Source organism: Schistocerca gregaria, chromosome 1 (genome assembly GCF_023897955.1).
Source record: "Schistocerca gregaria isolate iqSchGreg1 chromosome 1, iqSchGreg1.2, whole genome shotgun sequence".
NCBI lineage: Eukaryota > Metazoa > Arthropoda > Insecta > Orthoptera > Acrididae > Schistocerca > Schistocerca gregaria.
In genome coordinates, this window is record NC_064920.1 from 1,115,732,831 (window position 1) to 1,115,759,809 (window position 26,979).

Here is a 26,979-nt window from a genome sequence, read left to right on the forward strand (position 1 = left end):
GATCATTTCATTGGCCACATTTGGCAGAGAGGCGTTGGATTTCTTTTGAACATATTCTTATGACAGTTCCAGTTCCTACCACAGTATCAGGAAGACAGTACAATTTGCCACTCAGTGTACAGAGTACAGTAGCTAAAGTGTGAGAGAACTTCTGTTCGAAGCACAATCGACTGGTATTTATCAGTTAAGGTGCAGTAAACATTAATGATAAGTTGTGTTAATCTGTCTATATGTTGTTGCTTAGTGTTTAAACAGTTGTTGGAGAGGATAGGAAGAGGAAGAACAGTTTACAATACGTTTTTACAAAATTGTATTGAGGAACAATGGCCACATCACCAAATACATCTGTCAACTTCGATTGTACACATATGTCTTGCAATAACATGCTTAAAGTTTGAGATATATATCATTATGGTCTACTTATGCATTGTGTGAAATTTGGCTTGGATACTGCTTGTCCCTTTTGTGCTACCACACTTTGAAAATCCATGTTTTTCAGGTAATTTTTCAAATTTTTGTATTTTCGTGTGCATGTAACTCATTTTTTGTGACTGATATGGGCATGATGAGTTCTGTGCGTGTTTAGGCCACATTATGCTTACCACAAAAAAATTTGTACCCTTTTTGAGTGAATTATATATGGCTCAGAGGGCACCTACAATATGTACATATAACGTATTACATTTGGTTAATCACATTTTGGAATTTTTTACTTTCCCTCAGAAATATGTTGTTGGTGTTTTGGTTCATAGAGTGTGTTCTCTAAGTGTATGTTACTGGGTTGTAAAAATTTCACTGGACTGTGTGGAATAGTTCCAAAGTTATTAAGACCTGAAGTTGGGTCTGAAGATAGATTGCCAGATGCGGGTTGCAATTTCCGTGTCACGCCACCTTCTTTCACAAGTCATAATTCTGGAATTAATTGGCAGGAGAAACTAATACTTTATACACGAGTGTTCCACACATGGTAGAATTAGTGTATTGAATTTTAGTCAAATCTGAGACTATGAGCTGAAGCCCCTGGTTGAACTGACATGGAATAACCCATCTTTTTTAGGCAGGTTGTACCATAAATTTCATTTCATATCCTCTGTATGTTGATCATTAACAGTGCCACACTAGGGAGAAAGCTGTTGTCATATACAAAAATAGTTAATATTGTAAATTTGATGAAACACAAATTTCATTTGAATTGCTCCTTTGAAATATTCAAGCAGTATCATCATTTAAAACACTGAGGGAAAGAAGACAAAGGCTTTAAAAACTGTATTAACTGGAAAAATACTGAATATTTTGATGTATCATTATCATCATCAGCCATTTGATATCTGCTGACAGATGAAGGCCACCAGTAAGCTTTTCCATGCTTTGTAGCCTTTAGCTGTATCCATCCATCTTGCTCCTCAGCTGTTTCTAATGTTATCCACCCACCTCCCCTTAGGTCATCATCTTGCTGTTTTTATGTCTTTGTATCTATCGAAGAACATCTTCAATCCATCTAACTTCTATCTGTCTTCATGTCCCATCTGCTTTAATTTCATTTTCATCACAGACATAAATACACATCCAACTACTGTCTGTTCCATAATACATTTGCTTGGTTTCCTGCTTTTTCCTAGCAATCCCCAGCATGCCTTAGTCCAGTATTGAGATTCAGCACTCCATTATTCCCTGTGGAGACCTCAGCTTGTAAGTGGTCTTCATGTTCAAATTCTAAGTTTCATTGTCACAAGTCAAAACTGGTAATACACGCCAATTATTAAGCTCTCCTTTAGGAACTTTTGGAAGATTTCTTTTGAAAACCCAATGTACTTCCATGTAATTAAGTATAGGCCATTTTTGTCCACGTGTTTCTTTCATATGGTGTGTGTCTGGCTGTTGTTCTGTACTGCCCTAAACACAAAATCTCATCAACTTGTGCTGTGACTTCATTGTTTATTTGTACTGTTTCCCTATCCTATATATTATGTGTTATTTTACTCTTATTTCTTATTTGTTTCAGGCCTACTTTCAAACTTGCTCCATTGAGTACTTCAATTTTTTATTGACATTTGTCTGTACAAGTGGCGCATAATACAGTGTCGTCACACAAACAAAAGTTGTTAGGATATTCCCATTAACACACATCATGACTTCATTTCGCCCATTTCAAAAATCTGAAAATTTTTCTATAGCTGCTAAGGTATTTTTGATGAAATCATCATGCCTGATTCCTGTGTCAATTTGAAGTTTCCCACTGCTTTGATGAGGTCTCCTGGAAGTCATGCCACAGATTTTTATGTTGTTCACTATTCTAATATATTTATTCATGACTTTGATTCTCTGGTGCTGTTATTACAAATTTGTAGATTAGTCCAATTCTAACACACAGCCAATTAGTTCTAGATGGACATATTTCATATTCATTGCTCTGCTCTGTAATTTTAGTCACAACTGGTTTCTGTTTTGTCTTCTTCGTAATCTTATTTTTTCGAATAGTGTGCTGTTATGTGCTGAATTTTGGTACTCAGCCTACTGAAATAAAATTAGCCATAATATCTTTGTGCTGTCCTGTTTAGAAGTATGCAGACTAATTTGAAATATTTAACTGATATAATACTATTGCTATTTTTTTCTTATTTTCAGAGTACCATCAAGACCAACTTTTGACAGATCAGCAAAGCCTCTGAGTTTGCTGAGTCCATCAATACACAGCAAACCAGGGCTAAGAGATGTTGTCATACCTTCTAAGCTTATGGGCAAATTCATGGCATTAGCTCAACGGAATACAGAACATAATGTTGAGACATGTGGTATTTTGGCTGGCAAATTGGTAAGTTCAAATTATTAAAAACAAAGATTCCAAGACTTACCAAGCGGGAAAGCGCCGGTAGACAGGCACAATAAAATAACACACACACACACACACACACACACACACACACACACACACACACACACAGACACACAAACAAAATTTCGAGGTTTCGCAACCGGCGGCTGCTTCGTCAGGAAAGAGGGAAGGAAAAGGAAAGATGAAAGAATGTGGGTTTTAAGGGAGAGGGTAAGAAGTCATTCCAATCCCGGGAGTGGAAAGACTTACCTTAGGGGGAAAAAAGGATAGGCACACACACACACACACACGAATGTGTGTGTGTGTGTGTGTGTGTGTGTGTGAGTATATACCTATCCTTTTTTTCCCCCTAAGGTAAGTCTTTCCGCTCCCGGGATTGGAATGCCTCCTTACCCTCTCCCTTAAAACCCACATCCTTTCATCTTTCCTTTTCCTTCCCTCTTTCCTGACGAAGCAACCGCCGGTTGCGAAAGCTCGTAATTTTGTGCATTATTTTATTGCGCCTGTCTACCGGCACTTTCCCACTTGGTAAGTCTTGGAATCTTTGTTAAAGAAAGAGATAGGAGTTTATGTACACAATAACTGTAACTGATGAATGTTGAGAAGAGTTAAGTTTACTATGTGCTTCTTCTGTTGAATTGCAGATTTCTTTTTACTGTTGTCTTTTGTTTGAATGTATGTGGAAATCATGTTGTAATTACAGTTTCACTCCATTAAAAAGAATGACCTGATTTACAAACTTCATATTTATTGACAGAAACATACTAGAAAACAGAGACAAATTATGAAACGCTTACGAAGTCTTAGAACTTTTAATTATGATATTACAATTGCTCTCTTTGTCCACCTCCAATAGCACAGACAACATATAGATGATAAGTGAATTCGTCATACAGACCATGTATTCTGTTTGTGTTGACAGAAGTCTCTGCTGCTCTTATCCTGTTTGTCAGCTCATCTATGCTTTGTGGTAAAGAGAGGATGAAAGTACTTTTCTTTACATATCCCCACACTAAAAAAATGCACTGGGTCATGTCTGGAGATCCTGGAGGCCAAGAATGTAGAACAGTGTCTTGGGGTCCCGTGCACCTTATTCAGCATTTAGGCAGCGTGTGGTTGAATTGTCATACAATATCGTGCAAATGCTGAGGAGTTCCAGCCTCTTGGAATATAAAGCCATTGAGAGACCTTTTCAAGTTCTGGGAAAAGCCAAGTCTGATGTTCACTTTAGTGAGTCTCTTTCATGCTCAACAATTGCGTGAGGGTTCTTAAGTCCTCATATGTATGTTGGTTAACTTTGCTGCTATTATGAAACATAACTTCATCACTGAAAACTAACTGTGATAAAATCTATCTTCTTCCATGTCTTCCAGACTAACAAAGCTGAAGTCAACACATTTCCTTTTATCATCAACCTAAAGAGCTTGCAGTAGTTGTAGTCTGAATGATTTGTAGACCAAATGTAGCCTTAGTACTTGTTGTATGATGCATTGCAGGTTCGCTACTCCTGCAGCAAGTAGACTTTCATGGCCGCTGAACACATATTTACCGAATTCCTTCCACCATTTCATTAGAAGTACACGGTCAGTAACACATTGACAGATTGGAGAATGTGAAATGGTACTCACCGGGTTTTGTCATTGCAAATATTCAGTGGCACATGATAAAATGTAGTCCCACACTCTCAAATTTCTGTAATGGTGGTCTCTCAGTTCACTAACAGACACAATACCATTGGTTAAGTTTGAGATATTTCACTCTTATTTGGCAATGACCAGCTCACAATAGAGCTTTCATAGTGCAAAAAATTGGTCAGCGAGAAAAATCATCAGTAATACTCATCTGATCAGTCCACTTTCCTTCACACTAATACTTCTAAACAGAGTTGGTTACTGTCCAAAATAAATTTCCGTATCAAAGTTGGACAACAGCTGTGACAACAGCCTCTTTTTAAGACTTTTTGTAAGTTCACTTTCTTTTCTGTCTCTCTAGTAAAAATTTTGCACCTGTTTCTAAACTAACTTTCCAATGAACCATAGACTTAAAATTTTAAAAATAGCACGAAACTGGATGAGAATGCAATATTAACTCACTTTCTTGTCTGTCTAATCCACCTAGCTCCCATGGGCATTGGGCGGGGATGGAGGTGAAAAGGTTTTCACTTTTGAGTTACTTATTTGAACTTTGTTATTCTGCCAGCTGTCTCCATTGTCCTTTTTCCTCTTGTTGTTGTCCTCCTGTCCATGTTCATCTAATTGCTGTTGACAGTCTCTGGCCGGTTGGCCAGCCTCTGCTCGTTCTCTGAGTCATTTCGGAACCTTCTCAAATTCTTGTCACAGTAGTTTCCAACAATAAAAATTGTACACACACAAGACTAAAAATCAGAAAATCATTATTTAAATAAAAATAATTTTTAATGTTTTGGAAAAAAAAGAAAAACAAACACCGATCAGATGTAGTGTTTAAATGGTGAAATTTTGGATGTCATATGGAATTTAATGATGTATTTATATTGTTTGTAGATTGCTGTCTGTCGGCTATATATGTATGTTACGTTCTGGACATGAGTAAATAAATAAGTAAATAATTTTTTTTAATGTAACACGTTAAATTGGATAAAAAAGTATATAATAATTTCCACTAGGCTGTTACAAATTGCTAACCCTGTACTAAAAGTTCTGAAAATTTGTGATTGTGTGTGTTTTTTATTTTAGCTATGAAAATGCTTGTAGGATATACAACAAAAAATATTAGGTGTGCACAATACAGCGAGCCAGGGTGTCTGCCCTGGGCGACAATTTCATGAGGGGAGGGGGGTACCAAATTCATATTCTTGAGGAAAAAACATTGCTTCATAAGCGTCTAGCACCCAGTGAACTTTGTTCTTGCGATTATTCATATGATTTTGAAATGCATCCCTGTTGATTTTTTGACATTTTTGGACACATTCCTAGTTGATTTCTTACTGAATCATAAGTTGGTTGTTGAATGGGTGCATAGTGTACATGATGTTTCTGCCAGAGGAATCCCGGTCGCATCTAGAAACAAACTTTCCTGCAGACAAAACAGGACAGGGCTATACAAGCTGAGCGGAATGCAGCCGAACGGGTGAAAGCCAATTGCTGTTTGTTATGTGGATGACTGAGTTTGCAAATTATCAGCTTTGTTATAATTACTCGCGAAATCCATAGATTCAGACTACCAGAGTGGAAATAAACAACAAACAGGAATAACATACAAGAAAGATCACATATTATCTTCTCGGTGTCTCCAATAAAATGAAATTGTGACAGAAAAGTTTTGGCCAGATCATTACACTAGTAAGGGCCAGATGGAGAGTCCCCAGCTACCAGCTGCTTAAATTAAATTCTGGGAATAGTGCGGAAAAAGTGTTGTATGAACACGTAATAATGCCTAACTGGAGAATAAACGCGGGGTAACTAAACTGGTGATAGTGGCAGGGTTGGTGGAGTTAACAAGAGAATGAGTCTTGACACTGGCAGGAATAGTTGCAGAATGAGTGATGACAAGATTGCTTGTTAGAATGAGGAAGAAGAAGAACTGGGGACAGCACACAAATTATGGAAGAATGTGCCAATTCCAAATGTATACAAAAATTTCATACTACTACTACATTTCGATCCCATGCTTGAGAAACTGGAGCATATGAATGAAATGTGAAATTATTTCCTAACATTAGGCTTTTTGCTTTTCGTAGGCCTAATAGGCATTTGATATTGGTACTTTGAATTATTTTCTGTCGTGCTATAAAAATGACCATTTGTACCGTAACAGTCTCGTTTATTTGGTGTGTGTTATAATTTCTGAAATATTAGACAAGCCTATTTCATTTCATCTAGCAGACAGTGTCAAAACAGATGTAATCAGATCGAGAAATCACACCAGTCTTGGGTATTATTTGTATTAACAGCATTTTCAGTATGAGACAACGACATTTCAATTTTTCGTGTCTGAAAACATTTGACGAACTTGATGAGGTAATAGATTCTTTCGCAGAAAGGAAAGCACACCATGTAAAGCTGTAGCAAGATTAGAGAGAAAAAAATGCTAAAACGTAAGGGTTATTCAAATGTGTACTGTCCTGCTTGTCTCTTGTCTCTAACAGTACCTCCATTATAACAGCTGCCACCCATTCCACATCAAACGGTCCCCTCCCTACAGCCTAGATCTTCGTGGCAAACAAATCTGCTCCAGTCTGGAATCCTTGAATCATTACACCAACAACCTGAAAACAGCTTTCACATCCCGCAACTACCCTCCCGGCCTGGTACAGAAGCAAATAACCAGAGCCACTTCCTCATCCCCTCAAACCCAGAACCTCCCACAGAAGAACCACAAAAGTGCCCCACTTGTGACAGGATACTTTCTGGGACTGGATCAGACTCTGAATGTGGCTCTCCAGCAGGGATACGACTTCCTCAAATCGTGCCCTGAAATGAGATCCGTCCTTCATGAAATCCTCCCCACTCCACCAAGAGTGTCTTTCCGCCGTCCACCTAACCTTCGTAACCTCTTAGTTCATCCCTATGAAATCCCCAAACCACCTTCCCTACCCTCTGGCTCCTACCCTTGTAACCGCCCCCGGTGTAAAACCTGTCCCATGCACCCTCCCACCATCACCTACTCCAGTCCTGTAACCCGGAAGGTGTACACGATCAAAGGCAGAGCCACGTGTGATAGCACCCATGTGATTTACCAACTGACCTGCCTACACTGTGAAGCTTTCTATGTGGGAATGACCAGCAACAAACTGTCCATTCGCATGAATGGACACAGGCAGACAGTGTTTGTTGGTAATGAGGATCACTCTGTGGCTAAACATGCCTTGGTGCAGGGCCAGCACATCTTGGCACAGTGTTACACCGTCCGAGTTATCTGGATACTTCCCACTAACACCAACCTGTCAGAACTCCGGAGATGGGAACTTGCCCTTCAGTATATCATCTCTTCTCGATATCTGCCAGGCTTCAACCTCCTCTAATTTCAAGTTGCCACCACTCATACCTCACCTGTCTTTCAACAACTTCTTTGCCTTTGTACTTCCGCCTCAACTGACATCTCTGCCCGAACTCTTTGCCTTTACAAATGTCTGCTTGTGTCTGTGTAGGTGCGGATGGATATGGGTGTGTGTGTGCGCGAGTGTACACCTGTCCTCTTTTCCCCCTAAGGTAAGTCTTTCCACTCCCGGGATATAATTTTATGTCAGACAAAACGGCAAGTTACTAATTAACAGGCAAACGAGTGCAAATTTTCGGAAGAGCTCTTATTCTCCTGGTTACAAATAATCCCATCCAGTACTAATTGCGAGATGGGAAAAAAAGAGGGGGGGGGGGGGGGCAGGATGTCAAACTGGCTGACTGGAAGCAATAGAGGCACCACAGGATATTTCAATTTCCACTGTTGTGAATTTAATTTGATTGCATCCATTACAAAATATACACATTTGACTTCCACAGAATGAAATACGGTGATGTGTGATAGAAGAATAGTTTGTGAACAGGTGTGGCACAGCACTTTGGCACACTTAAGACCAAATAACATGTCTTACATTGTCTGGAACATATATTATTTATGTATCAGACTGTTCAGAAAGATGTGCACTAAAAAAATTAACATTTTTTGAAAAATCAATTTTTTAATTTTTTGGCATCCTATCTCAAATGCTTCGGGGGAAGTTGGGGGGGGGGGGGGGGGGTTCTGAAATATCATAGATCCGGGGCAGATGTGCAGAGCAGTCTGAATTGTAGTGGGGAGGTGGGTAGTTTCCATGTGACCCATGTTTACGTTTAGTGATTTTGATATTTCCTCTTCATTTACTGCTCTCACGTCAAATGAATACAAAATGGATTTCTGTTGTCGGGAACTATCAAGTGAATTAAAATACATTCACATAATTATGAAGGACTAAAAAGTTATTAGTTTCAGATATTATTTTATTTTCACCTTTCTGAGAGTCAAGCATTAATTGCCGTGCAGAAAAATGAAGTTATTTTTGTCAGTTTGCTAAAGAAATTGGGCTTTTATTAATCTTTTCCGCTAAGGCAGTCAATTTATTTGAAACAGAAGTGTTTAATTCCACACTGTTGGCTATTTTCAACTGTTCACTGCATATCAAGTGCACATTTTCACCTTTTAGCATGTATGGCATTTATGCCATAGTAAAGAACCAAACATGAGGTGATACAGTACTAGTACGTCAAGAAAATTTACATCCTGAAAACCACATTGAAAAGCTTAATATCTGGTTGACGCCTACTTCATTGGGAATATGGACATGCAAATGTGGACTATAAGCCAAATTATGCATTTTACTATGGTTCACAAAATTCTGATGCTCTTGGAGTATCCTCTGATGTCTTGTTTTTTTTTAGGACATAGTGTAGGATCCTTTAATATAAGAACATACAGGCTTCCTACGTCATCGTAGCCGCACAAGTGCGGTGACGTCCATTATCTGGCACTCTCTGCCAACTGCTGAAATGAACCTATTTCTAACAGCTCGCAGGAAAATATTACGAATGGTGTTTCGAAAAGCATTAAGCCTAGTTTACGTGATGACATTGGGTTGCACCACTCGTTGTGTGGAATGAGTGACAGGCAAATGGTTTCATAAATGATTGTAGACACAGCGACACCAGTATAAGTTTCAGATTTGTCATATTGTGGGTTCCTGAGTCATGTCTGAAATAAAAGTTATGGCAGCTGCACACTGCGCGAGTTGTGATGGAGTTACAGATTGTTGCGTGGAGTTTCTGCATAAGAAAAAAAAAAATAAATAAAGAAAGAAACGTGTTTGGATTCATGACTGGATGAAGAAAGCAGTCTTGCTGAAATAATTTATAATGGAGGACCCAAGTTCTTCTAATTATCTTAGAATGTCACCAGAACTGTTCATGTTTCTTCAAAATAGAGTTAATTATATGATAAGGAAAATATACGGTAATGCATGAAGCATTGTCGCCAGAACTAGAATTACATATCACATTGCATGCATTACAGTCGAGAACACTCGGCATGCTAGAAGAGAGCAGTTTTAGTTGGTGATGACGTTTTTCTCATTAACACCAATAATTATTAACATTAACTTATAATAATTAACATTAACAGCAATAATTATTCGAAGAAGACCACATTAAGGAGAGAATGGTTTCCAAACTACTGTCTTGAAGATAGATTTGTACAGTGGCAATATTTCAAAATTCAATCATGTGTGGATGGGGAGCACTGCTGCGGCATGTTAAACAAATGAATATTGAATAAAGAATGAAGCTTCTTGATTTGTGTATCCTTCCCTCCTGTCAACAGTAGTCCTTAAAAAAAAGTCGGCCAACCCGAACAATGGGATTTTAGGCTTGTAGACGAGAGCATTTCGACAGCCAGAATTGTACTTGCTTGTATTTTTCTTAATTCAATACTATAGGTGCTCCTAACTCAATAAATATTGCCCTGCAGCTCAGATATTGTCAAACCCTCAATGTTCTGATTGCACACGATGGTCGCAGGAGCAGCAATATGTTGCTTATTTTTGTAATCGGCATCACTGAAATCCCACAAACACCTATGCAAAGCATAGATATCCAAAAATCAAACATTATTATCCATTTCCCAACTCATATTTCAGTTTGTCCACATGCACTATGAACAAACATAATCTCAAACGCACAGTGCGCATGCGCAGTGGCCAGTAATGCTGTTGCCTGCAACCTACTGTATTTATTCGAATCTAAGCCACACCTGAAGTTTGAGACTCGAAGTTCAAGGGGGGGGAGAAGTTTTAGGCCGCACCTCCAAATCGAAACAAAGTTGGTCCATTGTAATATGAGACACAATTTAGGTCGAATGAATGACGATACAGCTATAGTAGTTTGACTCGAATCGTAAGCTTAGCAGTTAAGCTTTACCAGGTAGCCATTGCTTTGCGTCAGGTGCTCCATCCATATTTATATGGGTACCCTTCCTTTTTCACTTGCTTCATCTGGTTTGAATTGATTGCTTATTTTTCTTTGATCTGGTGAGTGCCGTTCTCTTTGTTATGGGTGTTTACATCACTTCAAGCTGAAAATGCATTACTGTACTGTGTCATGCATTGTTTGTCGCATTCTGATAATGAGTGTTTATGGCCTGTCGCCGCTCGCGGCATAGCTTGCTTTTGCACGAAACAATAGCAAGAGACTGCTATTTGTTGTTACTTACACTGCTGCCTTCTTTGATAATTATCGACAAGAACCAAATAATAGACTGTGTATGCTAGAAGGTGTTCTGAACGAGAGTTCAGCGACAAAATTTTCTCCGTTTGAAAATCTTTGTCACCTTAGATTTAAAATCTAGTCAATTGCCGTGCTTCATTTCTGACTGTATCACTATTAGGCATAAGAATAATAAGAGTTTCATGACATGATATTCTTCCGCGTTAGCTGTTGTCTCACTCTAGTTTTGTAGTTTATTAGGCAGACTGGATTTAAATGAGATAGCAGCAAATACGAAAGAATATGTGGCAAAATGTTTATATTCATATTATTCTAATGGTAAAGAGAATACTGCATGTGATTCACAATTCATGGAAGTTCCTATTAGCAACCATCTCTTCTCACAGGTAGGAAAAAATTCAGAACGTAGAGTTGGCCATATTGACAAACATCTCTAACAGTCGGATTTTCATAATACAATGAAATGCTGCTACATTCGAAGATGAACAATAGAGAATTTGTATTTATTTTGTTGGATAATGTATGAAAATGCAGTGGTCGAAACTCAGGTCAGAGAAAAAGCTAATCTTTCACCTCTTTTTTAATTTAATTTTTTTTTAAATTTATTTACTGACACAGAGATTGTGCCTGCAAAGCGTGTCTGTGTAGCACTACATATATTCGACGCAGAACTTAGTTGTGGCAGCACCTACTAATATATTTACAGAATTTCTGCTTACTTTGCAGGCAGTTTTTTGGATTACAAAAACCGGAATAAAATGTGGCTTAGATTCGAGTAAATACAGTAGCGCTGTCGTGTAAACTAGGCTTACTTTCAAAGTAAATTTCCTTTTACACTAATGAACTATGTGCGAGAATGTATGATGAATTTCTTAAATTACAGTGTGTTTGACTCTCATTTAAACACCAACTCTTTGAGGACGAGCCATTTAGATGAATTTCGAGCCCAGATGATCAGACGTTTATGTTATTATTAAACATTTTTCTGGTACATTTGTGTGATGTATCTTAAAGTGCAACACTTGCAAAAAAAAATTAACATTATATGTGAGTGCTTAGCTTCTCCTGCAGCTTATTAATCTATAGGTAGTGGAGAGTGGCCGTGGTAATTATGATGATAGATAATCACTCACACTTCTGTCACTTACTGTGACACTTGCAGCATTATACACAAAGCGTGTAGCATACAGCGCGCACTACAGAGAACAGATCTGGCAAAGATACACTTGTTCTCACTGTGTTAGAGTAGCGATATTATTGGGGGGGGGGGGGGGTGAACCAGTGGTTCTATGCCCCTACAAATCATTTTAGAGACCAGTATTGTGTGAAAGCATTGCTTTTCTTGTAGCAACACTGTATATATTAATTTAAACCATTAACTTTTCCTATTTGTATGTTTGCGCCTCTTAACAGTGATGTTGCTATTGGCTGACTACATCATGTATCCTATACTCTATTTGCTGTCATCGGCTGGCGAGATCACATAAGCTGTGACTGGCTTACAAAAGAGCATCTCACTCTTGATTTCAGTGCTTCAGAAAGTAATATGCTGTATTTGGTGCAATTCACATTTATACTTTTGTAATACAAAAATATGCAGCGTACATGTTGCTGCATATCAAAGATCTTTCCAAATGTGTGACACCCCCCCTCACCCTGAGATTCATTTTCTGAAGTGCTGAGATAGCCATTCAAAGGATTGATCACTTTTACAGTTCCGAGGGAAAGCATACTGTCATTTAACAAGGAAAAAATGTATTTTCACTCGTGAGAAAATGTATTTTTAACTGGGAAATCCACAAAAAATCTGGGAATTTTTTTTTCCTTGTCCATGTAAACACCCTGCCTTAGCATCACCTGATTTAATTCAGCTACACTCCATTACACTAGTTTTGCTTTTGGTGATGTTCATCTATATCCTCATGTCAAGGCACGGTCCATTCCTTTCAACTGCTCTTCCAAGTCCTTTGCTGTCTCTGACAGAATTACAGTGTCATCAGCAAACCTCAAAATTTTTATTTCTTCTCTTTGAACTTTAATTTCTCCTCCAGATTTTTCTTTGGTTTTTTTTCCTGCTTGTTGTTCAGTGTACATATTGAATAACATCAGGGATAGGCTACAACCCTATCTCACCCCCTTGTCAACCTCAGCCTCCCTTTCATGCCCCTCGACTCTTATAACTGCCATTTGCTTTCGTCTATAACTTAATAGCCTTTCACTCCCTGTATTTTACCCCTGCTACCTTCAGGATTTCAAAGAAAATGTTCCAGTCAACATTGTCAAAAGCTTTCTCTAGGTCTAAAAACGTGGATTTGTCTTTCCTTTACCTATCTTCTAAGATAACTTGTAGGATCAGTATTGCATTGCATGTTATTCCTACATTTCTCCAGAATCCAAACTGATCTTCCCTGAGGCCAGCCTCTACCAGCTTTTCCATTCTTCTGTAAAGACTTTGTGTTAGTATTTTTCAACCATGAATTATTGTTGTGCATATCTGTGACTCAGCATCTTCTCTATATGGTGAGTAGCAACCATCCTTCTCATAACATAATTATTAAACTTAAAGTTTTGTAATTTTAACTCCTATCAGCAACTGCCTTTTTGGAATTGGTATTACTACATTCTTCTTGAAGTCTGAGGGTATTTCTCCTATCTTGTACATCTTACACACCAGATGGAAGAGGTTTGTCATGACTTGCTCTCCCAAAGCTATCAGCAGTTCTGGTGGAATATCATCTACTCCTGTGGTCTTTTTTCGACTTAGGTCTTTCAGAGCTTTGTCAATTTCTTGTCACAGTATCATATCTCCCATCTCATCTTCACCTATTTCCACTTCCCTTTCTACAATGTTGCTTCCTAGTTCATCTCCCTGTATGTACTCCTTCCACCTTTTAGCATTCCATTCTTTACTTAGGACTGGTTTACTATCTGAGCTCTTGATATTCATACAGCTACTTCTTTTCCCCAAAATCCTCTTTAACTTTCCTGTAAATGGTATCTATCTTTCCCTTAGTGAAATGTGCTTGTAATCCCTTATATTTGTTCTCTAGCCATTCCTGCTTAATAATTTTTGTGAATCTCGTTGGTGGCTGAGTGGTTCTAGGCACTACAGTCTGGAACCACGCGGCTGCTACAGTCGCAGGTTTGAATACTGCCTCAGGCATGGATGTGTGTGATGTCCTTAGGGTAGTTAGGTTTAAGTAGTTCTAAGTTCTAGGGGACTGATGACCTCAGAAGTTGAGTCCCATAGTGCTCAGAGCCATTTTTTTTTTTAATCTCATTTTTTAAATGTTTGTATTCCGTTTTGTGTGCATCATGTGCTGCATTTTTAAATTTTCACCTTTCATCAATTAAATTCAATGTCTCTTGTGTTATCCAAGTATATGTACTAGGCCTTGTCTTTTTACCTATGTGATGCTCTGCTGCCTTCACTAACTCTTCTCTTAAACTTACCCATTTGTCTTCTAGTGTATTCGTTTCCCCTGTTCTAGTCAACTGTTACTTAATGCACTGTCTGAAACTGTCAACAACATCTTGTTTTTTCAGATTATCAAGGTCACATCTCCTTAATTTCCTACCTTTTTGCAGTTTCTTCAGCTGTAATCTACGGTTCGTAACCAATCAATTGTGGGCAGATTCCACACCAGTCCCTGGAAATGTCTTACAGTTTAAAATCTGGTTCCTAAATCTCTCTAACCATTATATGATCAACCTGAAACTGGTGTCTCCACATCTCTTCCATGTATGCAACCTTCTTTTATGATCCTTAATCTAAGTGTTAATGATGATTAAATTATGTTCTGTGCAAAATTGTACCAAGTGGCTTCATCTTTTATTCCTCACAACCAGTCCTCATTCGCTTACTCTTTTCCTACATCTACATCTACATCTACATCTATGTACATACTCTGCAGGCCACCATATGGCGCATGGCGGAAGGTACCGTGATGACAACCAGTCGTTTTCTGTCCTGTTCCAGTTGCAGATGGAGTGAGAGAAAAACGACTGTCTCTATCCCTCCGTACGAGCCCTGATTTCTCATATCTTAGCTTTGTGGTCACTACGTGAAAAGTACGTTGTCAGCAGTAGGATTGTTCTCCAGTCAGCTTCAGTTGCTGGTTCTCTAAACTTTCTCAGTAGTGTTCTTCAAAATTAATATCTTCTTTCCTCCAGGGATTCCACTTGAGCTTCCAAAGCATATCCGTAACATTTGCTTGCTGATCTAACCTACATGTAACAAATCTAGGAGTTCGCCTCTGAATTACTTTGATGTCTTATTTCAATTTGACCTGGTGCAGATCCCAAACACTCAAACAGCACTCTAAGAATAGGTCACTCAAGTGTCCTATATGCAGTCTCCTTTCCAGATGAACCACACTTTCCTAAAATTCTCCCCACCTTCCCTATCACAATCCTCATATGCTCGTTCCTTTTCATATCGCTTTGCAACATTTTGCCCAGATATTTAAATGATGTGACAGTGCCAAGCAGGACACTACTAATATTGCGTCTGAACATTACAGGTTTGTTTTTCCTACTCATCCACATTAATTTCCATTTTTCTTCATTAAGAGCCACCTGCCATTCATCACCCCCAATTAGAAATTTCGTCTAGGTCACGTGGTATGAGCCTACAGTCACTTATCTTTGAAAACTTCCTGTACACCACAGCATAATCAGCGAACAACAGCTGATTACTGCCCATGCAGTCTGCCAGGTCATTTATGTATATAGAAAATAGCAACGCTCCTATCACATTTCCTGGAACACACCTGTGTCTGATGAACACTCATCACTGAGGAAAACATACTGGATTCTATTGCTTAAGAAGTCTTTGAGCCAGTCACATATCTGGGAGCCTATTCCATATGCGCATACCATCGTTTATAGTCTGCAGTGGGGTATGATGTCAAATGCTTTTCGGAAATCTAGAAATATGGGATCAGGCTGTTGCCCTTCATCCATAGTTCGCAGTATATATCGAGCTGGGTTTTGCACGAATGATGCTTTCGAAAGCCATGCTGATTCATGGACATGAGCTTTTCAGTCTCTAGGAAATTTATTATATCTACATCTACATGACTACTCTGCAATTCACATTTAAGTGCTTGGCAGAGGGTTCATCGAACCACAATCATACTATCTCTCTACTATTCCACTCTCGAACAGCGAGCGGGAAAAACGAACACATAAACCTTTCTGTTCGAGCTCTGATTTCTCTTATTTTATTTTGATGATCATTCCTACCTATGTAGGTTGGGCTCAACAAAATATTTTCGCATTCGGAAGAGAAAGTTGGTGACTGAAATTTCATAAAAAGGTCTCGCCGCGACGAAAAACGTCTATGCTGTAATGACTTCCATCCCAACTCGTGTATCATATCTACCACACTCTCTCCCCTATAACGTGATAATACAAAACGAGCTGCCCTTTTTTGCACCCTTTCGATGTCCTCCGTCAATCCCACCTGGTAAGGATCCCACACCGTGCAGCAATATTCTAACAGAGGACGAACGAGTGTAGTGTAAGCTGTCTCTTTAGTGGACTTGTTGCATCTTCTAAGTGTCCTGCCAATGAAACGCAACCTTTGGCTCGCCTTCCCGACAATATTATCTATGTGGTCCTTCCAACTGAAGTTGTTCGTAATTTTAACACCCAGGTACTAAGTTGAATTGACAGCCTTGAGAATTGTACTATTTATCGAGTAATCGAATTCCAACGGATTTCTTTTGGAACTCATGTGGATCATCTCACACTTTTCGTTATTTAGCGTCAACTGCCACCTGACACACCATACAGCAATCTTTTCTAAATCGCTTTGCAACTGATACTGGTCTTCGGATGACCTTACTAGACGGTAAATTACAGCATCATCTGCGAACAGTCTAAGAGAACTGCTCAGATTGTCACCCAGGTCATTTATATAGATCAGGAACAGTAGAGGTCCCAGGACGCTTCCCTGGGGAACACCTGATATCACTTCAGTTTTACTCGATGATTTGCCGTCTATTACTACGAACTGCGACCTTCCTGACAGGAAATCACGAATCCAGTCGCACAACTGAGACGATACCCCATAGCTCCGCAGCTTGATTAGAAGTCGCTTGTGAGGAACTGAGAATTTGTTCTAGACTTCTGCGGAAAGCTGATATTAAGATAGCAAAAGACCTATTTTCTTTTCTCCCTTTTCCTACTGTCTAATTCCAGTCCCCCATCACAACTAAATTTTCATCTCTTTTTCACTATCTGATGAATTTATTCATCTCACCATACACTTCTTCAATCTCTTCTTCATCCTCGGAGCTAGTGGGCATGTCACATATCTGATAGAATAGAACAGGCAGTAAGCAGCCCCGCCCCCCACCCCCCACCCCCCACCCTCCTCCTCACCTCTCACACCTGCCCCATCCACAGGCATCTTGACTTTGGACTGTCTGTTGACATTGTAGAATAATGAAGTCATTTGTTACATGACAATTGAGACAGGGCAGTACATAGGGAAGGGGACCACAACTCAGATTTCTTTTTTGAAAAGAGAAAAATGGCTGTAGGGTGATGCATGTTAACATTTGCTTTTGTGCATTGTGTCTTTACAGCAGGTTATTTGTAATCATCTTAATCCCTTTTTCCACATTTAAAATTCTACTGGGAACTACTCGTCTCATTAAAACTTGTTGCTGTGAAAGTACGCAGTGGTATACAAATTGTAACTGAGTAATGTAAGTGGAAAAACAGTGGTTTATGTGAAAGCAGCAACTTGTTTGCAGATTGAAATTTAAGCACATGTGAAGTTCACGTAAAGGTGTTTATTAAAAATATGAAAAGCCAACATTGTTCATAACAATAAAATTACTAGGTGATATAATGGTTGCCTAGTACCGCCAACAAATGTTTAGAAGCAGACAAGACTACTAGTTTTAGGAACAGTTAATTCCTTTCTCAAGGACAAAAGAGTAATAGGCAGGTGGAGTTTGTGAAAGCGAGGTAAGTCATTCAGGGGTTCATGTAGTGAAGTCAAGAGTGGAGAAATTAATCACAGTGGTTTGTAAAAAGAGTAAAGCATTTATCAGTCTGAAGATTTTTAAAGCACTGTGATATTCATGACTGTGGCTGAAAACAGGTTTACCCAACTGGGCGTAGGGGAAATAAAAGTTTAACATTTTGGCACACAAATGCAGTTGCTAATAACTACCTCTCTGTGCTAATGAACTTAAGTTCATGGCCTGTAGCTCATCCCTGAAGGTTCTCTTGCATTATGAAATATACAGTTTACTGTCTGAGTCCACAGTGGTTAATTATTCATCTCTTTTAATTAAAAATAATAATAACTGTGACTTTATTCTTTGATTTATTTTGTGCAATATACTCCTTTCTTTTGTACAGGAACAGAATCAGTTGATTATAACTCATCTGCTGGTTCCTAAGCAGACTGGTACACCAGATTCATGCACTACACAGAATGAGGAAGAAATATTTGACTATCAAGACCAGCATGATTTAATTACATTAGGTTGGATTCATGTAAGTCATAGTCCTTTTATAATTTCACTTATGTCACTAACTGATGATTTATTGTTTTATCAATGTATTAATTCTGTAGTTAATAGGCATTAATTTGTTAAGAGGAATCAGACAGCAACATAAAGAAAAGAAAGATTTTTAACAATGGACATGTAAAATAATGGATATGTATTAAAATTGCTGTAAAGAAGGAGGGCAGGGGTAGGCCGTATATCCTGAATTATGAAAAAAGTTTCTGTATTCGGTGGTATAAATGCAGCTTTATTTTTTGGATAGCTCTTTCTGTTCTTTGCAAAAATTAAATTGTGCAGAAAACAATAGAAAAGCATGAGAGTTACGTATACTAGTAATGTTACATATCACTACCATATAACTGACACAAATTTTCTGCTTTATAGAGTGGAGATGATTTGAAATAAAGGATTTGTTGTTTTGCAACTTCCAACAAGAAGGAAACAGAATGCCTATTTTGAATTTGATCTAAGCCCACAGTTCACTCATAGTGAATGCAGCTAGGTATTGATGAAAAAGTTGTAAAGTAACCTGACAGATTGCTAAGTGAAATACCTGCCAAAGAAGCAGGGCAGGGGTAGGCCGTATATCCTGAATTATGAAAAAAGTTTCTGTATTCGGTGGTATAAATGCAGCTTTATTTTTTGGATAGCTCTTTCTGTTCTTTACAGAAATTTTTTGACAATGTGTAATACTTTGTGAAATACGTGTATTTTTAATGGTTACTGTGTGAACCTTCTATGTAGCACTGGTATATCACTTGTTGACAAAATGCTTTTTATACGAAATAGAATGTAAGCTATATAACTTGTTCATATGATCATTATTACTGCTGTCCTGTGTTATTGTTTGAACATTTGGACCTCACTTTTCATGTATTTGTTTATTTATGTTTTAGATTGTAAGCCTCATGAGTACTTAAATATGGTTATTACTGTAATAATCTGACATGCTCTACACCCTAGGGATACATATTTATCAAGGAGCCGTGAAATTCAAAAATAAATAAAGATATAGCAACAAAAATACTCAGTTTTTGAAAATATATTGTAATTGGAAAGGTAAAAAAAGTCTACAAACCATGTGGTGCCAGGAGAACACACATATTAAGGTATTGAAACTTACAAGCTTTTGGAGCCAATGGGTCCTTAGGGTGGAAGGGAAAGGAAGGGGGTAAAGGAAAATGACTGGCGAGGTTCAGGAAATGGGGAGAGTTGGAAAGGTTGCACAGAACTGTGGATTGGGGGTCCGGATGAGAAAGAGTGACTGACTGGCTGGGGACTGCAGTGGATGAGATTTGAAAACCTGAGAGCTTAAAGGTGGAAGATAAGGCAATACACAAGACAGATATTGCTAACGAAATATTGTGCACGAATCAGTAAGACTGGAAAAGCTAAGTGATTTTATGTGGTAGAGGTGAGGGGTACACAGGTCAGAAAGTAAAAGATATAGAAAACTAAAAGGAGCGAAGAAAGGAATAGTTACTGAAAAGAAATGCAGAGGCCAGAGAAATTAATGGAAGTTATGGCCAGATGCGTGGCATTCTGAGAAACTCATGTCTGGCAGAAGAATCCAGATGGTACGTGTGGTGAAACAGCCATGGACATCATGACTACATTGTTGTAGAGCATGCTTTGCAACAGGATATCATGTGTTGCCACTATACATCCTCTGCCCTGTCCATTCATCCTTACTGATAACTTGGTGGTAGTCATGCCAACATAAAAGTCCAAACAGAGTTCATATAACAGCTGGTACATGACTTGTGCCATTTCACATGTGGCTCTCCCTTTGACAAGATATGTTTTGCCGGCTACAGGGCTGGTGTAGGTGGCGGTAGGAGGGGCAAGTCTTAGAGCAGAGGACAGTCACAGAGGGGGGAGCAATAGGACAGGGAAATGGGTGCAGAAGGAGCATGGGGTCTGAAAAGGATATCACAGAGATTGGGAGGGTGACAAAAAGGTATTCTAGGCATGGTGGACAGACTGGACCACATTTCAGGGCATGATTTTAGGAAGTCAAAGCCTTGTCAAAGTAGCAGATTGATCCATTCAAGGCCAAGACTATACTGAATGACAAGAGGTGTACTCCGAAGTTGTTTTTTGGAGAAATCAACAGTACCAGGATTGGTTGTGATAGCCCAGGAAGCCTGAAGTTGAACTAAGCTGGTGGGGTAATTAAGTACAGTGAAGGCTGAGGTGAGAATGCTGGTGTGTAGATGTAAATAATCTGCATCTGAACAAATATGCTTGACTTGAATGCCAAGCTGTATGTGAAAGACTGTTTGACATGGAAAAGATAGCAACTATCAAAATGTAAATGCTGCTGTTTGTTAGTAGGTTTAATGTGAGCTTAATTTTTTTGATTTCAGCATTTCTTCTCTGTAACTATTCCTGTCTTGATTTCCTTTTAGTTTTCTGTATCTTTTCTTTTCTGACATGTCTATTCCCCCGCCCCCTCCCCATCCAACCAGCACTTAGCTTCCGCTCTTATTAACTAAAGCACGATGTTTTGTCAATAACCTTCGTCTTGCTTACTACCCTATCTTCCACCACTAACCTACCATATTTTAAAATCTTGTCTAATTCAGTCCCCAACAATCAGTCTTTCCTTCTCATCCTGTTTGGTAAGTCTTCCCAGATGTGGGGTTCTGTCAACTTTCCTGAAGTCTTCCCATATTATAAACCACACAGTCCTTTTCCTTCATCCCTCTTTGTTCCCTCTTCAACCTTTCTGCCAGAATTAGCCACTGTCTCCGAAAGCTTTCGCATTTCAATACTTCTATATATGTGTGTTCTACTGATGCTGCTTGGTGAGAAGATCCATCCAGTTACAATATAAACAAACATACATATGTAAAAAAAGGAAAGCAAACCGTTACTTTCCACTATTGTTGTTCATACTTAAATATGTTTTAATACGGTTCCACTTGACTTTAATACATGTTTATCTAATTTTTACAGACACATCCTAGTCAGACAGCATTCCTCTCAAGTGTGGATCTTCACACACATTGTTCTTACCAACGTATGATGCCAGAGGCACTTGCTATTGTTTGCGCACCTAGGTACAATGAGTAAGTATAAATTCATTTTTAAATATATTACTGTGAAGTATTTAACAAACCATATAAGAAAATTATTTGGTCTTCAGTGTCATAATTACTCTACCACTGATAGCTGCAGACTTCAGACTGTTCCGAAACTAATTAGAAAACACTTTTGCATTGTGAATAATGCAAAGTTACTGATCTCAAACCGATGACCATAGCAGTCTGGTCCCTTTTATCCCTCAAACCAACGAACCAACCAACCAACTGATCTCACATTGTATGTCAACGTCTGATTGTGTATTAAATGAGGTAGTGCACATATGTATGTATAGCCTGTTGTCACAATTATGCATATGTAATGTGGCCATTATTTCTATATGGCGTTCCTGTAATCCTAGTAAAGTTTAAACTCCTATGGTGTGGACAGATACCAGACATTAGTGACATGGGTACTATTTTCAATAGCCGGCCGCTGTGGCCGAGCAGTTCTAGGAGCTTCAGTCTGGAACCGTGCGACCGCTACGGTCGCAGGTTCAAATCCTGCCTCGGGCTTGGATGTGTGTGATGTCCTTAGGTTAGTTGGGTTTAAGTAGTTCTAAGTTCTAGGGGACTGATGCCCTCAGATGTTAAGTCCCATAGTGCTCATAGACATTTGATCCATTTTTGAACTAGTTTCAACAACAACAACACCAAACACACACACACAGTTAGTAATTTGGGCATGTTTTCTAATTTGTCTTACCAGTGTCTTCTTTTTGTTGCTTGATGATCTTATGCATTGTATTAATAATTTATTTTTACCCTATGTCACTAATAGTATGGAAATGATCTTTATTTCAGAAATGGATTCTTTATGCTAACACCAAATTATGGTCTAGACTTCATAGCAAACTGCAGGCAGACAGGATTCCACCCTCATCCCACTGAACCACCACTATTTACTGTAAGTTACTTCCTCTCATTTTTCTGCTATGAATAAGTTTCTTGTAGATGAAGAATATAATTGGAGCAAAACACTTTACATTTTTGCTGCTACCAAGAGATAATAAAGTATTCCCTAGCAAGCATTTTATTGACACAAATTAATTTATCAAATATGAGTCTTTTGTTTCAACAACAGACAAACACATTTGCTTCCACAAATTAAGCATAATCAGGAAAAGAGAAGAGTAGAAAGAAAAGGGAAATTAGTTACTGAAAACAGTAAATATTCTCATGCATGGGAATTATGCAGTTTGTATAGGAAAGGGTGTCTGATTCAGAAAGCAAAGTGTGTTAAGTTTTGACTTTTTAGAAAGTTATCATTTCATAATTTTAGTATATTAATATTTAGCTCATCAAAAGGATATGTACATCACTTAAGTAAAAGTGCAACTGAATGTGCCAGAGGAGGCACTCATAACATGAATTACTTCATAGTTGTGACTGCCCTTGGTAGCCTATTCAGTTGTTCTTTTTCCAAAGTGTTGCATGTAGTGTGATCAAAAATATGATGGATGAAATTTTTTAGCATCATCTGCTGATGCTACAAATATTTATGTTATTTGTCTGATAGCCTGATACATTGGAACAGGTAGCGTCTATGTTCTGACTTGTCAGCCAGCATCCAGAGATGCTGGAATGAGGTTGTATTTACTGTGTCTGTAACACATCATGGATTTTAAACAGCGTGCAGCATGGATTTCAAACAACGCATGAACATTGAGCTCTGTTTCAAGTCTCAAAAAAGTGCCAAAGAAACTCATGAAACGTTGAAATTGGTGCGTGGTGATAATGCTGTAACTCTTAAGGTTGTTTACAATTCATATGAACAGTTTTAGAGTGGGAATGAGTCAATAGAAGATGAGCAACATTCAGAACGTCCATGAACCTCAATGCAAAAAAAAGTGGCAAAAATTGTTCGTTCAAACAGGCAACTATCTATTTGAGGACTTACCAAAGAACTTAGCATCTTATATGGATCTGTGCAAAGCATTTGACCAGGTAATTTGTAAACGAGACAAGTGATCGCAAAATGTGTACCCAGAGTTTTGAGTGATGAACAGAAGGAAAATCATGTCACTTTGCATGGAGTTGAAGGATCATTTTCATTCATATCTGGACTTCATATCCAAACTGTAACTGGAGATGAAACTGAAGTCTGTTGGTGTGACCTAGAGATGAATATCCAGAGTTTCCAATGGAAAACGAATGAATCTCCTCACCCTAAAAAGGCACGTCAGTCAAAATAGGATATTAGTCACACTCATTTTTTTCTGATATTGAGAGCATAGTGCACTCAGAGTTTGTTCCAAGGCGAACATTTGTAAATACCCAATTTTATAGGAGTGTACTGCAGTGTTTGTGAAATGATGTACGAAGAAAAATACCAGAAAAATTGGGCCAATAGCTTTCTTGTTCATCACTACAACATGCCGTGCCACACCTTGTGTTTGATTCATGAGCTTTTGGACAGAATAATGTTCTGGTCTGTCTACATCCACCTTACCCAAACTTAGTACAATGCAACTTCTGGCTCTCCTCAAAAATTAAAATCCCGCGTAAAGGAAAATGTTTTGTCACCATTCCTCGACATTGAGAGGGCCATGGTGTAACAGCTGAATGCCCTTCCAAAAGAAGCCTTCCAGAAATGCTTCCAGTTATGGATTCAACATGGGGATAAGTGCATTGTTAGCTGAGGACAGTACTTTGAAGGAGAGTAAATCAAATTCCACGTAAACGTGTTACTTTGTTGCTAATAAAATCATTCACCATATATTTTGATCACATCGCTTCTGCGGCCTTGTGATGAGTTACTGTTTAACATATTCATATCATCTGATGATGACTGTTTAATAAAAGTAAAAACTGTTAATGACACAAATTGTGTGATCAGAGGCTGTTAAGATATTATAATAAAAGATTAGAACATTTTTATAGTGTGGGTGATCCTCAGTAGCCTCTATCAAAGTCATGTGTAGAGTGTTGTCTCAAAAGCCTTGAATATGTGACAAAATATCATTTGAACCTTTGGTGACATTTCTAATATACAACAAATGTTCATTCTTGCCAGTATAAAATTGATAAAGAGTACCATTTCATGAGACCATCATCTGGCCTCATGTACAGAACATAATTGAATGATGTTGTGCATAACCGTTGTATGCCAAGCTTACAGCTGTTTCAGGAGTTGCAGTTTCCTTGCAAGCTGTATATAAGAGGTTCCAGGTTGTTGGTCTGTATGCCAAACATCCAACACTGTTACTCTCTCCCACTTGTGAGAGTGCAGAGTAGAATCTGATTATTGTAGAGTAAGCATCATCTGAGGTTAAACCATGAGCCAGTGGAAAGATGTGCACTTCGCTGGTGAAATTCCTTTCAGTTTGCAGAACAATTCCAATCACACATTTGTCTAGTAGGAAAGTGGTAGTAAAATCACTAAAACATTATGGGAAGAGACCAATTTTTTGTTGGCTGTGGATGGATGTGGTTGAATGAGCTTACATACTGTGAGGGTTTCTGTCGGTGCCCAGAAGTGCAGAGACGAGGTATTGTAGCCACACACTTGACACGTTGAGGTTTGTTGCTCCATTCTTTCTTTTAATGGACACACATGCTTGCCCATATGAACCTGCTGTGGTGAATGAATTTTTTTTTTTTTTTCTTTCATGACAATATATCACATGGAACTGACCAGTGAGGTCATTGGATCTGAATAAAGCATATCTTGGAAGTTGAACTGCACATGTGAGTTAATATCAAGAATTCTTGTGGGCTGTGCCCAGCTGCTTCTTGGGAATGGGATTGATTTCCTGTGAAGTCTGATTCATTGTGTGTTCATTAGGGGTAATCATACATATGGTTGACATTTTTGTTATTACACAAGAGATTTTCCATGTTCATCGCTTTTTAAAAAAAAATGTTTATTTGGCTTTATCCTTTATAATTATTTGTATATGATCGTATGCTGTGCCAAGTATTTTGTTAATAAGGTCCACATTGTTCTGTAGTCTGTTTGACATCATGTCCAGAAGTACACTCTTGTTTCTTGACTGTACTCAACTTTTGGGCACTGTTGTACTATGTTGTTGCTGTTGGAACACCACTGGACCAAGTATGAAGCTAAGTGAGTTGATCTCCAGATGGATTATGGTAACTAAATCAGTTTGGAGTCAGATCAGTCTTTGGATTTTAATTAATTATTCATTGCAGGTTATACACACATTATCACAAAATTAGTTATGTAAAATGTTTAATAGTTAACCTAACATATTTACCAGTGAGCCATGAAATTCTTGATGTTTCTTGACAAAGAAATGAGACAATCAAAATGAATAGGCTTGGAGACTGCTAGTACACTCATTTCAAAATGCTTCTGACACTGGGGAAAATATGAATGTATACATCATATGCTTCGCTTGGGAGGTGTTCAGAAAAACATGTTACTTATGAATGATGCTTCATGTAAAGTATTGTAGTAAATCACAATTTCTTAAATGTTGGTTGATTCTGTTACTGTGTTGGTAGAACTTTCTTCAGAGCAGATGCAACAATGCTGATGCCCTGAACATGACTTTGAAGCTCAAACTGTATTACGGTCTTTTCAAAGTTTTTGTTCCATTGACATATCATTGTGCTAATATTTACGTTCCTTGTTTTATCCAGGAATTTCTGTTATTGGTATATATTATGCCAAATTGCTTTCCAACACTTTTTAATATTTGCACATACTTTTGTTGAGTCTTCTGCAGTTACTTATGCATACGGCTTTGTTTTTGTTTCTTCAAAGTCATCATTGAAAGATTGTTGACATTTCTTGCCACCATGTATACAAATTTTCCAAATTATTTTGATCATATTTGTGTCATATGACTTGTTGATAATCTTAGGTCATAAAACACTTTCCTTCCAAAAACCTGTCTGCAGTATCCACAGACTATAGTTAAATTGCCTCTACAATTATTAATAGCTATTTTTCCCCTCATGTTTCTGTCAGTGAGATTTTGTTTCATTTACATTTCTATCTTTTGTACTTTATTCTGTGAATGTCTTAAGACTCCAGTTGTAATGTACAGCTAAGTCTGGTGGCAGTCAGCACATTGCAACATCTTAAGCAGTCAAAACACTGCTACGTACTCTATGGCAAGTGATTGGATTAGATTATGACTCGGACCAGTAACTGGGATGGTTTGGGATGGATCACTAACCATGGCACAATAAAAGATTTTTTATGCTCACTCAGTTAATACTTGGCAGAAATCAAATCTGCATTTGGATCGGACTTCCTTAACTCTTGTGCAGAAAGGTGTGCATTATACTGCTGCATTCATTTTCAGATAGCTACCACTCAAATT

General features: G+C 38.3%; 1 protein-coding gene across 1 annotated transcript in view; it reads left to right on the forward strand.

Moving 5' to 3' along the window:
- The window catches only part of LOC126283505 (STAM-binding protein-like A), a 57,846-nt gene that overhangs the window by 19,726 nt on the left and 11,141 nt on the right, over positions 1–26,979 (forward strand). The window contains exons 5-8 of the mRNA XM_049982276.1: positions 2,626–2,812; positions 18,445–18,582; positions 21,558–21,670; positions 22,487–22,589. Coding sequence (XP_049838233.1) covers positions 2,626–2,812; positions 18,445–18,582; positions 21,558–21,670; positions 22,487–22,589 — 541 coding nt within the window. The remainder of the gene's footprint in view (positions 1–2,625; positions 2,813–18,444; positions 18,583–21,557; positions 21,671–22,486; positions 22,590–26,979) is intronic.